Here is a 16,317-nt window from a genome sequence, read left to right as displayed (position 1 = left end):
CCTCCTTGAGGTCCAATGTTACCAGCCAAAACTCCTTGCCCAGCATGGGAAGAAGCTGCTGTAAAGTGAGCATCTTGAATTTTGGTACCTGTAAATATGTATTTAGGATGGATAGGTCTAAAATAGGTCTCCAATCTTTGTCCTTCCTTGGTACCAGGAATAGTCTGGAATAAAACCCTTGACCTTGTTCTTTTGCAGGTACCTCTTGAATCGCTTTCATGTCCATGAGAGCTGAAATTTGTTTTTGTGACCTGCCCTTTGATTTTGTGGCAGGTTTGGCATGCCTCTCATTTTTGGAAGAGTGTGAAAGTGGAACCTGTAGCCTCTGTCTATAATGTCCAGAATCCATTTGTCTTTTATAACAACATGCCAATTTTTTGAGAATAATGCCAGTTTTCCGCCCAAAGGTGCTGCCATTAAAGCTTTGCTTGGCAGGTAAAGAGGGAAGTCATTGTGTCCGTTTTCTAAATTACTATGATCTATCTTCTCCACCTCTTGGGTTGGTGCTTGCCACTGCCTGGCTCTGAAAGATCCTTGAGGTTGCCCTCTACCCCTTGGGTGTCTGTATCTGCCCCTTTGAGGTCTGTCTGTGGCTGGAAAGGACCAATTTTTTGAAGGCCAGTTTCTGCTGAAACGTGGAGGTTGTACCTGCAGGAAATCTTTCACTGTTTGCATTGATTTCGCTTTTTCCTCCATTTTCTTTAGTACCTCCTCAGCTTTAACACCAAACAATACATCTTTTTGAAGAGGTGCATCTAATAATTTAGCTTTGACATGATCTGGTAAGGCTTGCTCTTTGAGCCAAGCATGTCTACGTATAACAGACCCCGTAACAGCAGTTCTACATGAGGCCTCTAAAGCATCAAAACCAAACTGCAAGGTATGTTTTCCCACTTGCTCTGCACCATGCAACAAATCCTGCAACTCTTTTAAATTTGGTTGTTCTGGTTGTGTCATTTTGCTTTTCAACTGAGATAACAAAAACTGTTGATACTTTAACATGTGGAACTGACAGTTTAATGCCCTCATGGTTAAAGTGGCCGAGGTGTACACCTTTTCCCCCCACCTTTATAAAGCTCTGGAATCTCTCTCTGAAGGTAATGGGTTTTTAGCAGTAGAGGCCTTAATTCCCTTGGAACCCTGTGAAATAGTTTCTGGGTCAGCAGTATGGTTTTTGTATAGGAACTGGTGTGAATCAGGAACCCAATACCTGTCTGGTTTAACAGGAGCCAGAGGCAAAGAATCTGGATTTAGGCTGGCTTCTGTGTACACATCATCCAATATATCTAAAACAGGAGGGACAGCCAGGGACCTATGCTGGGGGAGCAAAAGAAAATCCCTGAGCCTTTTCTTGGAATCTGAGTAATCTTGGCCTTCCCAGAGAAAGTGTTCCCTCAATGTATGTAGGGTTGCCCCAAAAGAGTAGTCCTCAGGGGGGGGAGACCTAGGGAATAGACTCCTCTGCATCAGAGTCTTCGAAAGGAGAATAGGCATAATCCTGGTCCTCAATGTTCAGAGGTAATGGAGGCTTGATCTGAGGAAGGGTAGTCTTCCTCTAATTTGGGACTTTTGTCAGAGGGGGGTTGAGAACCCCTGATAAGAGTAATCAAATCCTCAGCCATTTTGAGCATCTGTTTTTTAGGCATGGGGCCTTGAGAGGGGGTCTGAGGTCCCTGTTTTTTGGTTTTCATGGCTGCTTTAGATTTAGTGAAAGCTTTAATAGAGAAGGAGGAAGGCCTGAAGACACCTTGACAAATGGCAGGCCTGTCTAAACTCGGAGTTTCCCTGCCAAGAGTGGCGTCGGTATCTGTAGCAGGAATGGGGGCCGAGGAGCCTGTGACCTCGGGTACTGAAGACACCGGTAATGTTGTGTCATCGGTACTCAGGGGCTGCGTAGGCGCCTCGCTGAGAACCCGTGAACCGGTAGTTGGCCTTAGCGTGGTGTCAGCAGTCGGTGCAGACCTCGTATGGCGGTCCTTATCTTTGCGTCTTTTACTCAAAACTGGAGTCGGAGTATCCGACGACATAATATAATTACATTTTTTACCAAAATAGTGAAGGGCGAACTCCGCCCAGCGCTTAATAGTGCGCTTGTTGAATCTAGCACAAAAACGGCAGACCGAGACGTCGTGGTCCGGGCCTAAGCAAGGTATACAGAAAGAGTGGAAATCCTTATGCGGTATTTGCTTCCCACATGAAATGCAATTATTAACTTTGTCTGACATCGGTCTGAGGCAAGAAAAGTTTCCCCAATGGGGTACTTAGCTTTCAAGAAGACTTCGGCTGAAATATTTTCAGAATCTCAGGAGCTGGCCGACTGGCACTTGCAACTGCTTCTGCTCGGGCACCGCTGCAAGAAAGACTGGAGAAGATGGCGCCGGCTGCCTTTTATACCCTGCCGCACTGACGTCAGGGAAGAAGTGACGACAACCGACGCCGGACCTAGACTTTGGAATTCGGCCAACCGAGGACCCGTCTGACGGCAGGATAACCCATCTGTAATGACTGCAGCTGTATGCACGATGAACATCTAGTGAATTGTGATCTCATAAAGGGCATGGGATTATTGAAAAAAAAGTAATTTTGGATTGAAGATCTTGTGATTAAAAAAGTTTGTCTATTCTGGTTCGAGTACCAAACCTATAATCTTGATGAGAGAATGTCATGGAGTTATCAATAACATTAAAGGTATCTATCAATTTTATTGACTCAGTCCATTTTTTTAATATTTTTGCAGTAGCTGTTAAACGTGGAGATTTTTTGTTGGTAGTTTGAGAAGTGTCCGACAATTAAAATCCCCCCATTATTAGATTCCCTCTGGAAATGTTTATGATTTGATCTAGATGTTTTTTAATTGTTCCTGTCCCAATACCAGGAAACCAGTATAAGTTAGGTAATGTCCATAACCCATTATTCAACTTCAGTATGACTAAGGCTATAAGCCCTTTGTTATCGATATATTTATATACTATTTCAGGGTTTAGGGAATTATTTCTCCATAAGATTATTACTCCCCTTTTCTTAGATTTAAATTTAGAGCATGCTAAGGTCCTATAATCACTTGGATTCCAACTAAAATTATCATTAATTTTGAAATGAGTTTCCTGTAAAAAGATTAATTGGGGTTTATTTATCTTTAAATATCTTAGTAAGTTAGATCGTTTATTTGGATTATTTAATCCATTTATGTTTAAAGACAGTAATGTGATATCCATGCCAAGTTATTTTAAAGAAGTATTTAAAATGTCAATACATTTTCCTGAAATCATCTCCTCTACATATAATAAAAAGAAAAATATTAGTTTGTAAATATCCATCCATCTCTGTGTAAGATGTTTACTTTAATATAATCAAATATAATTAAGTCAGGCTTGGTGAAAATAATTAACAACATAAAAATTAAAGAGAAAAATAACATTAAACTAGTTTCTACATTAAAACTTGCCCACCATGGAATGAAATACATTCCTAGTCCATCAGATAGGTACATCTGGTGAACTATCCCACTAACTTCCTTTTTGCACTCATTAGAGATCCAAATATACAATCTTAAATAGTACAGGAGTCTATTAAAATATTTTATATGAACTCAGCAACAGAAGTAAATGTTTATATATATCAATATATACACACATATACATACACACATACCTATACATACATATATATACACACATACATACACATACATACATAATTAGTAACTAATCAAATAAACATAATGTCTGTAATAATGAATATTCAATTTTCTAAACTTGCTCAAAGCACAAAATTCCAAGATATACAGTAAATACTTCATTTCAACTCATTAGCTATTTAACACTTTTGTCAGACAAACTTGTGACATATAATAGCTATTACTGATGATTATCATATCCTAAATCAAACAAAGAATATGTATATTATTCTACATATTAAAAGGACTGATCAAATAATCCATATCAGAATAATTAAATCTTGCACTTATGTCAGCTGATATTAAAGTTGTGTGTAAAGTTTTCCTAGAGATGAATATGTAGATGTATTCACACATTAATATAACAGAACACTTTTATATACAAGAGTTTCATGTGTTTCTAATAGATTAGATACTTAGATTTAATGTTTACTTCTACTAAACTGCTTCAAACATACTGTGTTAAGCTCCTGTACCTAAATAAATGTAAAATCATGAACAGCTGCTCGGCCCGTTTTGTTACTATAAGCGATCAGGCTTCTTACAGAATACACATACTGGTGACCAATCACATCAACTCTCGTACGTTGCTATAGCTACATTAAATATTCAATAGCTAAATACGTACATAACTGTATACATAGCTCATAAGAGCTAGAGATTTTAAATGTTTCTTTTTACCTTCTCGAGAGTTTTTCCCCACTCAAACTGTTTCCTGAGAGAAAAAAATCTATGTTTTAAAACATTAACTCATTCCCTATCAGCTTTCATTTAAATAAGGCACGAAGAGCACCTTCCAAGAGCTTCTACACCAGACAGTACATGCACCGTCTGACTCAGAAATCAACCAACAGTCGCCTTAAGCATCTGGTTCCATTTAAACAGGGAAACTAAAGCCAAAAACACAATCACCTCTCTTTCACCTTGGCAAACATGGACATCTCTCCGATTTCACATCAATGTTTCCTCTTCAATAAAAAATAAAAAAAAAAACCCTTTAGTAAACCTCGCAGACTACATTTTGCTGAAGCTAGAGTCACCCATCCAACAGTCCTTCAGGGGACTTCATCCATAGCCTGCAGCATATCTTGTTAACCCAAAGGAATATAAAATATCAATCATACAAGCCAAACCGGAAATCCCCAGTCGACGGACAAACACCAACATGCTAACTCACTTCACTCCAATGTAGCCAGGGCCAAGAACGGACTCCCCTCCACATCAAAAACACTTGAACTTCACCCAGGTTACACAGAGAGTCCTCTGCTCTATTCCAGCGAGACAACAACATCTGTATGACAGTTCGTTTCCACTCTAGAGCGGAAAGCCTTTGAGCAACCAGATACCCAACAGCAATAACGTTCAAAGGAATTACAACATCTATACACCATTACATCACCGCTAAGGGAAATCTCACCCAGTGTCTAGGTCACAACAAAGCAATGGGAAAATCTATCAATCATTAATAGTAATTAGGTTAAATACACTATATAACAAAATGAGCATGAAATAATTAATTAATTACCACACAACTATGAAATAATACTTTGCAAGTGAAGTACTACTAGACTAAAAACTAACTATAGGTATACTTATAATTAACAAATATTTATAGAGAGAAAAAGAAATCTAAATAAACAGATAAACAGGGTAAATATCTATATAAAGATAGATAACGAGGCATAAAGCAAGGTGAGAAGGATGACAATATTAGAAATAGATTGTTTAGTTAAAATATAACTTAGATTTATAAATTATATATGAGGTAATAGAAGCACATACCTTTTTCTTTTACTCTAGTATTACTTATATGTATGAAAATTAATGTTAAGTAACACGTTTAGTCCATTTAAAAGTCTTTTAGTTATTAGGTATCGGTTGATACTTTGAGAGATTTCACCGAAGTAGGTAGTTTAATTTTAGTTTTCTGTTTCTTCTTTTTGACATCAGTCCTAGTTTTTTCAGTGGATCTCTTCAGTGACGGGGATGTCCATTCCATTTCTTCTGGGATGGTTATAATGTTATTATTTTTGATGAATTGAAAGGCTTCTTCCAGACTGTTTAAATTTCTCATCTCACTTAGGTACTGTATCCTTATCTTTGCAGGGAAGGCTATTTGAGCTTAGATATTATTCTGTTTCAGAATTTTTATTAGTGGACATGTCTTTTTCCTCTGTTCAAGTACTTTAGTGGAGTAGTCATTGTCAAATCTTATTAGATGTTGATTATATTTTATTGGACTTTTCCTCCATGCTGTTTTTAGCACCAGTTCTTTGTCCATAAAGGATAAAAAATGTATTATAATTGATCTTGGTGGCATAGAGGCAGAAGAGGATGATACTGAAATTCTATTTCCCAAAGCACGATGTGCCTGTTCTATGCCAAATGGCAAGCCTTCATTAAGATTTAGAATTTCTGGTATCCATGAATTTAGAAAGGAGATAATGTCTTTGCCCTCTGTATTCTCAGGTAGACCGAAAATCCTGATATTTGATCTTCTCTCCCTATTCTCTAAGTCATCTACTTTGTTGGAGAGCAAGGTATTTTGTTTCAGGAGAAAATCTGTTGGTGTCTCCTCTTCTTTAAGTCTTCCATCGATGTCAGATAAAGAAGTTTCAATAGTTGTTAACTTAAACTAATGCTGCTGAAGCATTTCTTTAAAGACTTCTGTTTATTTCTGAGAGTTCTCTTTTAGATTTTGTAGATTAACCTTGGAATCATCCATTTTTATAGATAGTTCTTGTAATGTGGTAGCTACCATTTGGAGTTCCTTTTTTAGTGACAGTTCAGAGTGAGAGTTCTTCAGGTTACTCATCTCTTCAGTTGCTATGTAAAGACTCCTGAGTATTTTGACAGGAAATCTCTTGTAAAAACCCACCAAAATTTGTAATTAGTTATTTTAGACTAACTAAATATTTATAAAGTTTTGTTAGAAAAACAATTAGTGAAATTTCCTGAATTTGATACTAGTATATGGAGCTCTAAAAAACGGCTGCCTTCAGATAGCCATCTAGGCTCCACCCCTCAGTGACTGACATCTTTTGATGATTTTCACTTTGATGATTTTCACTTTTACTCCTAGAGTAAACGAGGAACTATGAAAATTTCTGAAGTAGACCATACAGCTGACTAGCATTAGCTACTCCCCCTGGAGTGTCATATCAGACTAATCTCCACTCTGAGGCTACTCCAGGGGAAAACTGGTTAGGAATTGGAAAAGGCTTAATACTATGCAGAAACCTTCCAAGATAAGGAGTCTGCATCTAGCCAAGCCCTTCTGAATCCAGGGAATGAACATTCAGAATCAAGTATGGGAAAGGGCTAAAATAATGGGACAGTTTGTTCCTAGATACTACTAGTGTTATCTTGAGACATGTCAGTTGCTGTAATTGGCATGTGTGAGTACAGAAACAAACTGCTGAAAATATTATCACTGGCAATGCCACCAAATAAAAAGATTACTAAAATATTTCCCCAAAACAAAATGAAATGTTGTAATTTTAGGAAAATGAGAACTCTTTTAAATGATATGTAGGACCTAGTATGTTTTACTAATCATATCTCATTAAGTATTCAGTACATGTTTAAACAGCAAATTTATTTCAGTTGTACATACATTTGTCAGACTCTAGGTGCCAGCCTCTGGTTTTCCACAATATATTATTTTGAAATGCTGTCAATAACTTTAACAGCCCTTATCACCTCACTATAAATCAGCCATCAAGTAATGTAGCATTAATGAGTTTAATGCTGACATCGGACAAAGTTTCATTTATACTAATACAGTCTGTGTCTAGCCATAATGGAAATAGATAGGACCTTATTAATAATAACGATAACAGAGACTGCCTTCAGTTGATGTAATCAAATCTCACAAAACATTGTACTTGATTGAAAGATGTAGTGAATGTAGCAGATTACATTTAGCACAATGTCTGACTTTGTGGAACAAAAGTTATCTGGTCAGCTTCTGCAGTACCAATCACACATTTGTTGATTTATGAGAAACTAGCGCTTTATCACAAAGCACTCTGAAAGAGAGACAGAGAGAGAATAAATTCAAATAAGCAAAAGCCGGGAAAACAGCTGAAGTATATACTAGAAAAAATGAACATTCCTTTCTTTAACCAATGTTCCAAATGCTACAACTTCTACTGTCAGAAGAAGGCACTACAACTACTTTCCAAAACACAGCATAACAGCAAAGTTAAAGTTAGGCAACAGATATTTTACTAACCTGTGATTAAAGGACACTCATGGAAAATGAAGATATGCAACTTTGGACAACAGTTAAGTACAGCTTCTACGCTTCCATCTGTAAGATTTACACAGCGGTCCATGTAAACCTCCTATAAAAATTAAAATATAATTTTCTCCTTAAAATAATAAAGAATAGTTTTAAAGGAGATGAGATTTTGAAGAGAACACTTCAGAACAAACACATAAAATCTTCACATTTTACCTGCACAGATGCAGTACACTATGATTGCAGCATACACTAAAGACAGACCTTCAGGGACATAACATTATTAATGGTGTAGCTTCTTAAAATATCCCATACAAAGAACAGTTGTGTAAAATCTTAACATAACAGATGTCCTTCTTTCCTCTATTGCAGTATTCACCACCTCTGTGATCGCCTGCCAAGGACAGCCCAACATCTGAACAGTATACCAAAGTCTTGATTACCTAAGAGTGTCGTATGTCAGTCATACAAAACCTGTGCAAGCTTAAGGCATAAAGGTGATGTACGTACTCTCTAAACCCAGAAATGAAGTGCCCCAGGAGAACCAGGACCCTCAGTGGAAAGGAGAGCATGTACATCTAGAAACAGGAAGGGAAAGGGAGAAGAACCTCTCAGCTAGAAAGAAAATACAACCTAAGGTAAAAGAAAGAAAAGAAAAGGGAATAGGAGGAGGGGAGTGAGTGCAGTATTCAAAACCTCTGGGAAAGTACAAATGCTACTGTGAAAGTAAGGAGGAAGACATGGAACAGCCCTTCACAAACTCATGAAGGATAATCTTTGCAAGTCCTGCCCTGGCTCTGGAAATGACATCCAATTTGTAATGTTTAGTGAATGTGTGAACAGAAGACCAAGTAGCAGTTTCAAAGATGGAGTTGAGTGTCCAAACCGTTGAAGAAATCCCCCAAGAAAGCCGCTGTCTTAGTAGAATGGGCCAGAAAAGAAGCAGACAACTGTTTGCCATGAAAAAAAAATAACAAAAAGAAATGGCCTTGGAAATCCAGGAGGAGATGGTTTGTTTAGAAACTGCCAAATCCAATGTCCTGGTACAAAAACAAACAAAAAGTTGATCAGAGTTACAAAAGACTTTTGTGTTGTCCAAATAATATTTGAGCTTTCTATGCAAGTCCAAGATATGAAGAACCTTCTCACTAGCATACTGAGAAGGGAAAAAAGGAGAGAACCAAAGGTCCTAAACCTTCAGGGTGCCTGAAGTGGCTTCCCATCCCAGCTCTGAGGCATTGGTGAAGAGTTCCTGGAATGGCTGAGGAGGTTGAAAGGGAACACCCAGATTGAGAGATCTCCATTAATGAGGTTCCAGTTTGAGATAAGAGAGCAGATGAACCAGATAATCTAGCGGGTGGCAGTGCTGAAGCCACACTGATCTGAGATACCACTGGAACTTTCACATATGAAGCCTGGCCAAGGGAAGCAGAGGGTTGGTAGAAGCCATGAACCCCAGAGCCCTTAGAAACTCCCTGACCAGAAGACAGAACAGGAGAAGCAGGGAAATAAAATAATTCATGAGACAAGAGAACCTTGGTGGCAGGAAGAGAGGCTAGCATTGGAACAGTTTGGATCTTGCAGCCTAGAAAGATGTGACACTGAGATGAAATCAACATTGACTTTTGGAGGTTGACCATGTACCCCAGGCTGTGCAACAGAAGCTGGGTAAAATGAAGATCCTGCACTAGCTTGCTTGATGATGGGGTCAGAAGCAAAAGGTCATCCAGATAGGGAAATAACTGAATGCCCACAAAGCCTGCAAAAAGGAACCCCAACAGGGTATTCACTGAAGCTAGGCATTTGTTGAACACTCCTGAGGCCAATGAAAGCCCAAAGGGAAAAGTAGAGAACTGAAAATGAGAGGAAGAAACAGAGAAACACAAAAAGATCCAGAATACAGGGTGAATAGGAATATGAAAGTAGGTGTTCTTTAGGTCCAGAGAAACTAGAAAGGTCTGGGGAAACAAATGGGAGAAACAAACTCTGAAGGAAAAAGCATTCAGAAGGATGGCATTATAATAAAAGTGCTAAGAAAGGAAAGATCCAATACAGGTCTCCAAGACCCTTTTTTGTGGGAACCAGAAACATTCTGGAATAAATCCATACACCCCTTTTGGTGGGAACCAATTTAATGGCACCCTGGTCTAATACACTACTGGAAAATGAGGGAGTTGTTCTGCAAAAGGTTAAGGGATGCTAGAGAAGGAGGGAAGGGTTTTTCTGGCCATCAAGTGATCCTCCCTGATAATGGAGAGTCTTCCAGGCCACATAGTGATCCTCCCTGATAATGGAGAGAACCCAAGAGTCTGTGGTGATTTTCTGCCAAACTGGGATTGACAGAGAAAGTCTGAGGGACAAGGGAACCTGGCCAAGAGGAATGGAGGGCAGAAAGTCAGACGGCTGCAGACTTGTCAGGAAAGGACTGCTTTAGGGAACTAGGCATTTGAGTAGGTTCATCAGAAAATACATACCTAGGAGCCTTCTTACCCTTGGAAAACTGACAGGCAGTCTACGCAAAAAGCAGTCTTACTAGGATAGTTCCTCAAACTCGGCGAATGGAAGAAACTAAGATGCGCTTCAAATCTTTCATGACCTTACCCTGATCCTGCAAGGTTTAAAAGAGCTGTACCACACTGATGCCAAACAAGTTTGGGTTATCCAGAGGAGCATTCAGGAGTTTTGCTTTATCATCATCTGGAAGGCTTGAAGACAAAGTTAGGAATAGCTCCTCATCACAAAGCCAGAGGCAGCAGGTCTGGAAGAGGCATCCACTGCACTTTATAGAGTGATAGGCAACTTGGGAAGTGGAACTACGTAAGGAAAGAGCTGAGGCCTTACCCTCAGTGTCATGCATGCCTTCTTTCTCTATCTGGGAAAGAAGAAACAAAAATGTACTTGTCATATGGGTCTGGTAATTTAAATCCCTGAAGGCTAACAGAAATGTATACGTTCTTACTAGTCCTCTCCATAGCTCTACTGTCCTTGTCTGAAGAAAGGAGCTTAGAAGAGGGCAAAAGCCTAGAAGGCTAATCAGTAGATACAGAAATTACAACTGGATTAGCTGAAGGACATTTGTACATGAATCTGCAGGCATCTGGCACCTTATAGAACCTGACAGGCATCTTAGGGGCTGGAGGTTGGGAGTCTGGTGCCAGAGAAGCAGCCAGGAAGGTATCTAACAGACCAGCCAACACAGGAGGGACAGCAGAAGGAGACTCCATTTGTAATAACTTGCAACACCTTTTCATGATGTCGGATACCTGGGAGCAATCCTACTTAAAATGTTCCATCATATGTAGGACCATGCCTCCAAAGGAGAATCAGGACTGACAGATTCCTCTTCCTTCAATCCACAGTCTAAAGCAGAAGGCAACTGAGAGGAGTAGGCTAGACAGTCAGCATCAGAGTCAGAGTCCTTATCCGAGGACACAGGGTTCTTTGTCCTTTTGGGAGTAGAGGACAAAGGAGAGCAGGAACTGAAACTCTCTGAGGAGGCTTCAGTGCCATCAAAGCATTAAACAAACCTGAAGTGAAGTCCTGCCATGCTCTTTGTGGATTCCTGGTAGATGACACGTGTTAACTTTTCCATCTTTTCTTCAATGGGATGTCTGCTCTGAGAAAACGTGGTGGTTTGGACCCCTGCCTGGATTCTACCAAGGTATCCAGCACCTCTTCCCTAACCAGGATCTGAAGAATCCCTTAAAGACCCTCAGAGACATTTGCAAGGTCACCAAGTGTGTGTGAGAATCAGGCTTTGTGCCTACCACAGAGAAGGTTTCAGCAGATGGCAATACCAGACTGCCCTCCAGGTTCTCATGCACTTTAAGAGAGATGTCCAGTGGAGGCTGGACAGCAGGTTCAGGCCCAGATTTCTTGCCCTTCTTCTTGAGTGAGGCTGTACCTCAAGGTGAGTAGATTCTGCCATGGTTCCTTGGGTCAACAAATTGAGATGTCGGTTCTCAAAATAAATGGAAAGGGAAGAAAGATGGCTCATAAAGTCTTAGAAAAGCCTGACAGATGTAACAATGAGTGTGGCCATGAGATGCATCTAAGCAAAAAGTACAGTTGTGTACACTTACCATAAAATGTGGATGTTCGAGTCTATTCACTGTTGCAGTCATTACCATTTGGGTTATCCTGCTGGCAGATTGCCCTCAGTCAGCCTGAATTCCAAAGTCTTGGGTCCTGCATCGGCTGCTGTTGCTCCTACCCTGACATCAGGTCGTCAGGGGTATAAAAGAAGCAGCTGATGTCATTTTCTTTAGTTTTTCTTGCCCCAGATGTCAGGTGCCCCCTAAAAGGGTAGCCAAAATTTATATCTATATATAAAATTACATGCACCAATAAACTTTACCTTCATCTACAAGCAAATACACCACATAGGTTGTATAAATCAGAGAGGTAAAGATAGGTTCCAACACAAGAAAAGGGGGATGGCGGGTGGGTAACCTGGACTGCAACAGTGAATACACTCGAACATCTACATTTATGGTAAGTGTACACAACTGTACTATGTTCTTCGTGTTTCACTGTTGCAGTCATTACATTTGGGTAGAGTCCCAAAGCTATGGTTGGGAGGCTGGAGCTAAACAGCATTAGGAGCAGCTATGATATCCTGCAGAATTGCAGTGGCAAAGCCTGTCCTGGATTTAGAGTACAGTGGCAGATGACAGTGCTTTGTAAAGGTGTGCACTGAACTCTAAGTAGCTGCCTCTAAAATGTCCTTGGTTGGTAGTCCCCTGAGAAAGGCTGCTGAAGTGGCTGCAGCTCTGGTGGAATGTGGCCTAATGCCCTTAGGCACTGGCTTGCCATGGTATAAGTAGCATAAATGAATGCAGTGGCCTATCCACTTTGAAATAGTCTGCTTTGAGATGGCCTTTCCTTGTGATCCTGCAGCATATGCCACTAGTAATTGCTTTGTCTTTCTGAAAACTTTGGTTCTGTCCAAGTAGAATCTAAGCTGTCTGTGTACGTCCAAAGAATGAATAATTCTTTCCCCCTTGTTCTGTGGATTTGGATAAAAAGTTGGCAGATGAATGGTTTGGTTAAGAGCCACACTGGACACCACTTTAGGCATAAATGTTGGGTTTGTCTTCAGGGAGACCCTGTCCGGATAAAAAATGATAAAAGGTTCCACAGCCATGAGCGCCTGTAGCTCTGAAACTCGTCTTGCAGAAGTTATTGCTAGGAGCAGAGCTGTTTTCCAAGATAAAAACTTTATATCAGCTGTAGCAACTGGCTCAAAATGAGGCAGGGTGAGTTTTTCCAAGACATTGGCATTGGTGATCTCCTTGGAGGCCTTACGTTTTTGGCTCCTCTGAGGTACTGTTTTAATAAGGGATGAGAAAATATTATTGGCTCTGCACTGTAATAAGCCGAAATGGCAGAGGCATGAATTTTAATAGATGAGAAAGATAGGCCTTTGTCCAGCATCTCAGTTAAGTATTGCAAAATCTGAGGAATATTTGGCACAGCTGTATCTGTTCCTTGTGCCTGGTTCCAAGCACAGAATCTCTTCCATTTTCCAGCATAAGATTTTCTAGTACTAGGCCTTCTGGCTTCCAAAATGACATACATCACAGCTTTGCTGAGAGGTGTTTTGTATGACTACATTATCCACCATGCTGCCAGGTTTAAAGTCCTGAGTTGGCTGTGCAGGATCTGATTGTTTTGCTGGGACAGTAGATGAGGTACTTGAGGTAAGGTCCAAGCCGGGCATAGAGACAAGCTCCGTAATATTGGACACCACTGCTGGCGGGGCCAGTCTGGGGCAATCAGTATAATCTTCGGCCTCTCCTATCTGACCTTTAGGAGTACCTTGGGGAGGAGAGGCAGGGGGGGAAAGGCATATACTGATAGGTTTTTCCAGCTGAAGGATAGGGTGTCCACTTTCCATGCTTGTCTGTGATAAATCCTTGTGCAGAATCTTTTTAGTTGGTAGTTGTGAGGGGAGGCAAATAGATCTATGTCCGGGCATCCCCATTTCCTTGTTATCATGCTGAAGACTTGTGGATCCAGCTGCCACTCGTGGGGATCCATGAGGTTTCTGCTTAGTTCATCTGCCAGTATTTATCGTGGAGTATTTTTCCTTCCTGGCAGGAATTGTGCCTGCAGATGTACTTGGTAAGTCAATGCTGTGTCCCACAAAGTCATGGCTAGTTTGCAAAGGGGGTAAGAATGTGTGTCCCCCTGCTTGTTTATATACCACATGACCGTGGTGTTGTCTGTCTTTATCAGTAGTTGTCCTGGATGAAGTAGGTCCTTGAAGGCTGTCAGGGCATTTTGAATAGCTAGCATCTCTTTTTGATTGATATGTAGATGCATTTGGTTTGAGGTCCATGTGCCCTGAATGCATCTTCAGCCATGTGGGCCCCCCAGGCATAATCTGATGCATCTGTTGTTAGTGTCCGCCTGGCTGGGGGTAATGTGAATGTCCGTCCCTTGTTTTGGTGACAAGCCTTTGCCCACCATCGAAACTCCTGTTGCAGGCAGGGAATGATAGTAATTATAGTTTCCAGGCTGTGGCAATGTTGAGTCTAAACACTTTTTAGGCACCATTGAAGTTTCTTCATATGCAGTCTTGCATATGAAATTAGTAGGATGCAGGATGCTATGAAGCCTAAAGCCTGCAGAATTTTTCTTCCACATAACTGGGCCTTTGTTGCTAACATTTTGAAATAGGTAGTCAGTTGCCTTTGTTTGTCTGATGTGAGATAAGCCATCTGTGCAGTTGTATTTAAGCTTGCACCCAGGAATATTATCTCTTGAGAGGGTACTAGCTTTGATTTCTTTTCGTTGACTGTGTACCCTAGGCATGTTAGAAGTTTTTTCACAAACGCCAGATGCTGTAGAAGAATGTCCTTGTTCTCTGCTTGAATTAGACAGTCATCCAAGTAAGGATATATTTGTATTCCTCTTTGTCTGCAGAATGCAATTACTGGTGCCAGGCACTTTGTAAAGACCCTGGGCGCAGTAGATAAGTAGATAATCCAAAGGCAGAGAATTGGTAATGCATTGAGCCAGCCTTGAATCTGAGGTATCTTCTGCATATTTGTCTGATTCGGACATCCAGGTATGCCTCTTTTAGGTCTAAAGTTACAAGCCAAGTGTTCTTGCCTAGCATGGGCAGAAGCTGCTGCAAAGTCAACATTTTGAATTTTGGTATATCCAGGAATGTGTTCAGAATAGATAGGTCCAGTATTGACATCCAGGCCTTGTCCTTTCTGGGTACCAAGAACAGTCTTGAGTAAAATCCTTGTCCCCGCTCTTGCTCTGGCACTTGTTGAATGGCCCTCATGTCCATGAGGGATGAGACTTGTTTTTATGCCTCTGCCCATTGATTTTTTTGGCAGATCTGGCCAGCCGTTTGCCTTTGGCAGGGTATGGAAATGGAACTTGTAGCCTTGTGACACGATATTTAGAACCCACTTGTATCGGTTATAATGTGCCAATTTTGAAAAAAAAAGTGCTAATTTTCCCCCAAGGGTACTGTCAGGAAATAAGTGCTTGGTGCAGGCAGGGGGAAGTCATTGGGACTGTTTCCTGTAAGGTTGTGATTTGTCTTCTCCAATTTTGGAGGTAGACGCACCCCATTACTTTGACCTGTATGAACCTTGTGCCTGGGATCTGCCTCTAGGGTGTCTGGATCTGCCTCTTAGAGGTCTGTTGGACACAGGAAGGGACCAATTCTTTGTAGGCCAGTGTCTACTAAACCTAGGTGGTTGTACTTGTAAAAAATCTTTGACAGTTTGCATAGATTTAGCTTTGTCCTCCATTTTCTTTAACACCTCTTCTGCCTTAACACCAAACAAAGTGTCATGCTGTAAAGGTGCATCTAATAATTTAACTTTGACATGATCAGGCAGATTTTGTTCCTTTAACCAAGCATGCCTCCTAATTACAGAACCCGTAACTGCGGCCCTGCCCTGTAGGATGTCTCCAGAGAATCAAAACCACATTGCAAAGTATGTTTTCCAACTTGTTCAGCTGCATGCAATAAATCCTGCATTTCCTTGTTTTCTGCACATTCAGAGTTTAACAACATTTTCTGTTTAAGCAATGCCATGACATGTTGCTGATATTTAAGCATATGAAAATGACAGTTTAAGGCCCTTATAGCCAAGGAAGCAGATGCGTAAACCTTTTTTCCACATCTATCCAGTGCCCTTGAATCTCTGTCAGAGGGGGTAGGGTTTTTTGCAGCAGAAGCCTTAACCCCTTTAGGACCCTGTGAAATAGATTCTGGGTCTGCAGCAGGGTTTTTGTGAGAGTCAGGAACCCTGTAATATCTGTTAGGCTTAACAGGAGCTGGAGGCAAGGAGTCAGGGGTCAGACTAGACTCTGAAAACACATCATCTACAATGTCTAACACAGGTGGAATGGCTAGAGGCCT

The 16,317-nt window shown here is 40.6% G+C and overlaps 1 protein-coding gene across 3 annotated transcripts in view; it reads right to left on the bottom strand.

The window, feature by feature from the left end:
- The window catches only part of AMN1 (antagonist of mitotic exit network 1 homolog), a 1,021,978-nt gene that overhangs the window by 285,505 nt on the left and 720,156 nt on the right, over positions 1 to 16,317 (bottom strand). For all 3 annotated transcript variants that reach the window (XM_044088123.1, XM_044088122.1, XM_044088124.1), the window contains exon 6: positions 7,914 to 8,025. In XM_044088123.1, the coding sequence (XP_043944058.1) occupies positions 7,914 to 8,025 (112 nt within the window). The remainder of the gene's footprint in view (positions 1 to 7,913; positions 8,026 to 16,317) is intronic.

The sequence above is a fragment of the Protopterus annectens genome, chromosome 11.part0 (assembly GCF_019279795.1).
Source record: "Protopterus annectens isolate FY-2018-M chromosome 11.part0, PAN1.0, whole genome shotgun sequence".
Taxonomy (NCBI): domain Eukaryota; kingdom Metazoa; phylum Chordata; order Ceratodontiformes; family Protopteridae; genus Protopterus; species Protopterus annectens.
This window is presented reverse-complemented; position numbering and strand designations above follow the sequence as displayed.